The sequence below is a fragment of the Salvelinus sp. IW2-2015 genome, unplaced genomic scaffold (genome assembly GCF_002910315.2).
Source record: "Salvelinus sp. IW2-2015 unplaced genomic scaffold, ASM291031v2 Un_scaffold1896, whole genome shotgun sequence".
NCBI lineage: Eukaryota > Metazoa > Chordata > Actinopteri > Salmoniformes > Salmonidae > Salvelinus > Salvelinus sp. IW2-2015.
In genome coordinates, this window is record NW_019943257.1 from 146,079 (window position 1) to 152,735 (window position 6,657).

At 43.2% G+C, this 6,657-nt stretch overlaps 1 protein-coding gene across 1 annotated transcript; it reads right to left on the bottom strand.

Moving 5' to 3' along the window:
- Positions 1-329: 329 nt before the first annotated feature.
- LOC112072342 (ephrin type-A receptor 3-like) lies at positions 330-6,195 on the bottom strand. The gene is made up of 5 exons (XM_024139742.2): positions 6,139-6,195; positions 2,514-2,663; positions 2,107-2,300; positions 1,814-1,951; positions 330-1,673 (listed from the first exon to the last, which is right to left on the bottom strand). The coding sequence occupies exons 1-5, from the start codon at positions 6,193-6,195 to the stop codon at positions 1,574-1,576; spliced, it is 639 nt and encodes a 212-aa protein (XP_023995510.2). The 3' UTR covers positions 330-1,573.
- Between the last annotated feature and the right edge of the window lie 462 nt (positions 6,196-6,657).

Consider the following 6,657-nt stretch of genomic DNA (forward strand, 5'->3'; position numbering starts at 1 on the left):
TAGTCATGAACAGAGGTGGTTAGCACAAACTGTGACTGAACCATATTAGTCACTGAACAGAGGTGTTAACACAAACTGTGACTGAACCCATATTATCACTGAACAGAGGTTTAACACAAACTGTGACTGAACCCATATTAATCACTGAACAGAGGTGGTTAGCACAAACTGTGACTGACCCATAATTAGTCACTGAACAGAGGTGGTTAACACAAACTGTGACTGAACCCATATTAATCACTAACAGAGGTGTAGCACAAACTGTGACTGAACCCATTTATCACTGAACAGAGGTGGATTAGCACCAAACTGTGACTAAACCCATTTGTCACTGAACAGAGGTGGTTAGCACAAACTGTGACTGAACCCATATTAGTCACTGAACAGAGGTGGTTAGCACAAACTGTGACTGAACCCATATTAATCAGGGGTGAAATGAGGCAAAAACCACCACTCACCTCACTCAAGTCAAGTCTACCTCACAACCAATCCTGCTTGTCTGACATGGCCCAACATTTCAGAGCAATACTAACTATACATGGCACAACATCTGAGAAACAGATATACATTGCAAACAGTGTCAACTTCACAGATTATCTACTTTGCTCTTCTTCTGTCACAAACCTTTACAGTAAGCTTCTCCAACTGAGGAGGCCAACTCTTCAGAAAATGCAGAAAATGCACTAACACTGTATTGAACTGCAGGTTTCTGACTAACTGCAACCTATAGGTAGCTGCTGTAGGCCGTACTAAATGAAATCTGGCAGGGCATCTCATTCAAGTGAACTGTGTGAGTCTGGAAGTCGTGGCTATGGAAGACCTACATGTATCTATCCTTGGCCAAACGCAACGGAAGTCTTCTGAGACCATGAATAGACATCCCCATCTCATATTTTCACATCTTTCTATTTCTCCTATCTCCCCCACACATCATGATTGGTCCAATAGCATTGTGGGGAGGGGCTTAGAGAAAGAGGAGGGGCCTGACAACACATGCACCAGGAAGGAACAGCCCACCTGCGTTGCCTGGCGATAACAACTTTACTTTCTAGACTGGCGGACTGACACGCACCTCTTGTAAACGCTTATCTATACATATACAATATTGGTCATGTAAACTATGTGGAAAATAAACAAAGCGAATTAAAAAAAGAAAAAAGAAACAACCATAAAAACAACTGTACACGAAACTTCACAGACAATGATGATAATTATAATCAAATTGTATTTTTTGTTATTTTTTWGTTTTGTTATTGTTGTTGTTGATATGGACTAAGATGTCTTGGTTGTAGCCTGGTATCTTAGGTTGCTGGGTTGCTAGGCCTCTGAAGGCGTGGACGGAAGCTGGAAGTGCCTACGCTATCAAAACATCCAGGACCGGTGGAATGGTGAAACTACAAAGAGGAAATAAAGGAGCTAAGCGTAAATTACGGCTCCATCTCAGTGTCTTTGTATGGGGAAACCCAACCCAGAATGTCCATGTCGGCTCAATCTGAGTGTGTCTCAATGGGTAAACTCAGAGAAGAGCATCCATTTTGGCATTCCCTCCCAGTGTGTCTCTATAGGGAAACTGTTATACTTGGACGTGGGTCCCCTGGGACTGAAGGATCTGGACACTGGAGATGATCTTCTTCTGGTGACCCGCCAAGGTCACATCCATCTTAACGAGCTCACTAGAGGAGAGGACAGAGGAAGAAGGGAGTTTACAAAATGACAAAATTGACAACAGACTCCTCTTTTCTCTAGCTCTGCCTACTCCTACTCTCTTTTCTCCAACCCTAGCCCCCAGGCCAGCTCTGCCCATGTCTCTCACCTGATGCTGATGTAGAGGACAGAGTCCAGTGTGACGTATCCAGCGCTGGTGAAGTTCCCCTTGTACTGTCCCATCTTGATGGCCTCCAGCCACTCCTCCATCGTACTCACACACAACTCTGGAGTGGTCGGGTCTTCCCTGCTGGGCAAACAGGAGAGAATATACACATTCTTTAAATAAGGCAGTCCAGATACAGTACTAGTTCTAATAGTTTATTATGGATCTGACAGTGTGTGCTTGAAGACTGGATCTACAGTGGTTCTGATTGTGCGTGTGGTTTTGGCCCCACTCACCATAATGAGCTGTTGGCCAGCTCTCGGAGGCTGGCTGGATCTCTGATCAGCTTATCCAGGGTGGTGACGATCTGGCCAAACTTAGGCCGTTCGCTGCGGCCCTTCTCCCAACAGTCCAACATCAGCTGGTGGAGGACCACAGGACAGTCCATAGGGGCCGGAAGACGGTAACCCTCGTCTATCGCTTTGATCACCTAGTGGGGAAGAAATAAAAAATTGAGGAGGATTAGATGGTCCTTAGTCAATCACAGTAATCATCCACCGAGTATGGGAGCGCAGTCCACCGAGCTTCTACGCCAAACCAACCCACGATTGACAAGAACAGCCATCAAGAGTAAATCATTGATGAATCATTACCATATCAGCTATACACCGACACTGTGCTTTATTATAATGGAACTACTCACATCCTGGTTGGACATCTCCCAGTAGGGTCTCTCTCCATATGAGACCACCTCCCACATGACGATGCCGTAGCTCCACACATCACTGGCTGACGTGAACTTCCTGTAGGCAATAGCCTCTGGAGACGTCCAGCGGATGGGGATCTTCCCTCCCTGGAAGGGTTAATAAGATGATCATAAAGGGTTAATAACACATTTATAAAGGGTTAATAACACATTTATAAAGGGTTAATAACACATTTAGAAAGGGTTAATAACACATTTAGAAAGGGTTAATAAAACATTGCTGAATGGCTGATACAATATATTTTTTAAACAACTAGAATTCATTAATTTCTACTTTGGCAAATGATTGAATTGAGTTGAAAGAGAGAGTGAACAATGCACGTTGTGGAGGCGTAGGTAGGAAAGCTCAAATAACTGCATGGAAACACACAACAGAGTTACGGTTCTACCTCATACTTTTTATTGATTAAAACCCTCAAACACAGAGCATCTCTTTCTATTCACACACCAACAGAGAGAACGCAGAAGTGCTTTGACTTCCTTCCTCCATCTCTCCCTTTTCACTCATCTTTCACAAGCCTTTTTTACTTTGTTGTTCACAGGGAAAATAAAGAGAAAAGAAGAGTATATGAAGAGTTTATTTCCAAAGCTATATCCGACAATTTTTCACATTTGTGTTTTTTCATGAGAAATGATTGCTTATGGGTACCTTCATGTATGTGTAAAATATTAGTGTTCTCAGATTTTTTATTAATACATTTTAGCTGTGTATTAAAACGTTTTTGTTGTTGCTGAATGCATATATATATACATTGTAGCTGGAATGTAATGTTCGTATTCTGTACATTTGCCTATGATATGTGGTTGTCTCAACAAGCTATTTTAAGATTATTACATTAACTGTAAGTCGCTCTGGATAAGAGTATCTACAGTACCAGTCAAAAGTTTGGACAAACCTACTCATTCAAGGGTTTTTCTTTATTTTTACTATTTTCTACATTGTAGAATAACAGTGAAGACATCAACACTATGAAATAACACTTGGAATCACATATCAATCAAAAAAGTGTTAAACAAATCAAAATACATTTTATATTTTATATTCTTCAAAGTAGCCACCCTTTGCATTGATGACAGCTTTGCACACCTTAGCATTCTCTCAACCAGCTTCATGAGTAATGCTTTTCCATCTAATGCTTTTCCATCTACGTAACATTGCAAAAATCTGAAACTTTCTGTCCAAAAATGATGCAGAAAAATGTATCCATGCTCTTGTTACTTCTAGGTTAGACTACTGCAATGCTCTACTTTCCGGCTACCCGGATAAAGCACTAAATAAACTTCAGTTAGTGCTAAATACGGCTGCTAGAATCCTGACTAGAACCAAAAAATTTGATCATATTACTCCAGTGCTAGCCTCCCTACACCTGCTTCCTGTTAAGGCAAGGGCTGATTTCAAGGTTTTACTGCTAACCTACAAAGCATTACATGTGCTTGCTCCTACCTATCTTTCCGATTTGGTCCTGCCGTACATACCTACATGTACGCTACGGTCACAAGACGCAGGCCTCCTAATTGTCCCTAGAATTTCTAAGCAAACAGCTGGAGGCAGGGCTTTCTCCTATAGAGCTACATTTTTATGGAATGGTCTGCCTACCCATGTGAGAGACGCAGACTCGGTCTCAACCTTTAAGTCTTTACTGAAGACTCATCTGCTTCAGTAAGGTCATATGATTGAGTTAGTCTGGCCAGGAGTGTTGAAGGTGAAGCGGAAAGGCGCTGGAGCAACGAACCGCCCTTGCTGTCTCTGCCTGGCCGGTTCCCTCCACTGGGATTCTCTGCCTCTAACCCTATTACAGGGGCTGAGTCACTGCTACTGGTGCTCTTCCATGCCGTCCCTAGGAGTGGTGCATCACTTGAGTGGGTTGAGTCACTGACGTGATCTTCCTGTCTGGGTTGGCGCTCCCCTTGGGTTGTGCCGTGGCGGAGATCTTTGTGGGCTATACTCGGCCTTGTTCTCAGGATGGTTGGTGGTTGAAGATATCCTCTAGTGGTGTGGGGAATGTGCTTTGGCAAAGTGGGTGGGTTATATCCTGCCTGTTTGGCCCTGTCCGGGGGTATCATCGGATGGGGCACAGTGTTCCTGACCCCTCTGTCTCAGCCTCCAGTATTTATGCTGCAGTAGTTTATGTGTCGGGGCTAGGGTCAGTCATTATATCTGGAGTACTTCTCCTGTCTTACACGGGTGTCCTGTGTGAATTTAAGTATGCTCTCACTAATTCTCTCTTTCTCTCTTTCTTTCTTTTTCTTTCTCGGAGGACCTGAGCCCTAGGACCATGCCTCAGGACTACCTGGCATGATGATCCTTGCTGTCCCCAGTCCACCTGGCCGTGCTGCTGCTCCAGTTTCAACTGTTCTGCCTGTGGCTATGGAACCCTGACCTGTTCACCAGACGTGCTACCTGTCCCAGACCTGCTGTTTTCAACTCTCTAGAGACAGCAGGAGCGGTAGAGATACTCTTAATGATTGGCTATGGAAAGCCAACTGACATTTACTCCTGAGGTGCTGACATGTTGCACCCTCGACAACTACTGTGATTATTATTATTTGACCATGCTGGTCATTTATGAACATTTGAACATATTTGCCATGTTCTGTTATAATCTCTACCCGGCACAGCCAGAAGAGGACTGGCCAACCCTCATAGCCTGGTTCCTCTCTAGATTTCTTCCTAGGTTTTGGCATTTCTAGGGAGTTTTTCCTAGCCACCGTGCTTCTACACCTGCATTGCTTGCTGTTTGGGGTTTTAGGCTGGGTTTCTGTACAGCACTTTGAGATATCAGCTGATGTAAGAAGGGCTATATAAATACATTTGATTTGATTTTCCAACAGTCTTGAAGGAGTTCCCACATATGTTGAGCACTTGTTGGCTGCTTTTCCTTCACTCTGCAGTCCAACTCATCCCAAACCATCTCAATTGGGTTGAGGTCAGGTGATTGTGGAGGCCAGGTCATCTGATATAGCACTCCATCACTCTTCTTCTTGGTCAAATAGCCCTTACACAGCCTGGAGGTGTGTTTTGCGTCATTGTCCTGTTGAAAATCAAATGATAGTCACACTAAGCGCAAACAAGATGGGATGGCGTATCGCTACAGAATGCTGTGGTAACCATGCTGATTAAGTGTGCCTTGAATTCTAAATAAATCACAGGCTGTGTCACCAGCAAAGCACCCCCTCCCTATCACACCTCCTCCTCCATGCTTCACGATGGGAACTACACATGAGGAGATCATCCGGGAGATCATCCGTTCATCTACTCTGCGTCTCACAGAGACACGGCGGTTGGAACCAAAAATCTAACATTTGGACTCGTCAGACCAAAGGACAGATTTCCACTAGTCTAATGTCCATTTCTCGTGTTTCTTGGCCCAAGCAAGTCTCTTCTTATTATTTGTGTCCTTTAGTAGTGATTTATTTGCAGCAATTCAACCATGAATGCCTGATTCACTCAGTCTCCTTTAACAGTTGATGTTGAGATGGGTCTGTTACTTGAACTCTGTGAAGCATTTATTTGGGCTGCAATCCGAGGTGCAGTTAACTCTAATGGACTTATCTTCTGCACCAGAGGTAACTCTGGGTCTTCCTTTCCTATGTCGGTCCTCATGAGAGCCAGTTTCATCATAGCGCTTGCAACTGCACTTGAAGAAACTTTCAAAGTTCTTGAAATTTTCCGGATTGACTGACCTTCATGTCTTAAAGTAATGATGGACTGTCGTTTATCTTTGCTTATTTGAGCTGTTCTTGCCATAATATAGACTTGGTATTTTACCAAATAGGGCTATCTTCCGTATGCCACCCCTACCTTGTCACATCACAACTGATTGGCTCAAATGCATTAAGAAGGAAAGAAATTCCACAAATTAACTTTTAACAAGGCACACCAATTAATTGAAATACATTCCAGGTGACCAGTTTATGAAGCTGGTTGAGAGAATGCCAAGAGTGTTCAAAGCTGTCATCAAGGCAAAGGTTGGCAACTTTGACGAATCTCAAATATAAAATATATTTTGATTTGTTTAACACTTTTTTGGTTACTACATGATTCCATATGTGTTTTTCCATAGTTTTGATGTCTTCACTA

What these genes read in the sequence shown, in the direction of transcription:
- LOC112072342 (XM_024139742.2), bottom strand. Translation starts at nt 6,195, where the DNA reads ATGAAACTGGCTCTCATGAGGACCGACATAGGAAAGGAAGACCCAGAG. An exon ending in AAGACCCAGAGTTACCTCTG is followed by an intron (nt 2,664 to 6,138) that starts GTGCAGAAGATA and finishes TAACCCTTCCAG; the next exon opens with GGAGGGAAGATCCCCATCCG. An exon ending in GTCCTCTACATCAGCATCAG is followed by an intron (nt 1,674 to 1,813) that starts GTGAGAGACATG and finishes CCTCTCCTCTAG; the next exon opens with TGAGCTCGTTAAGATGGATG.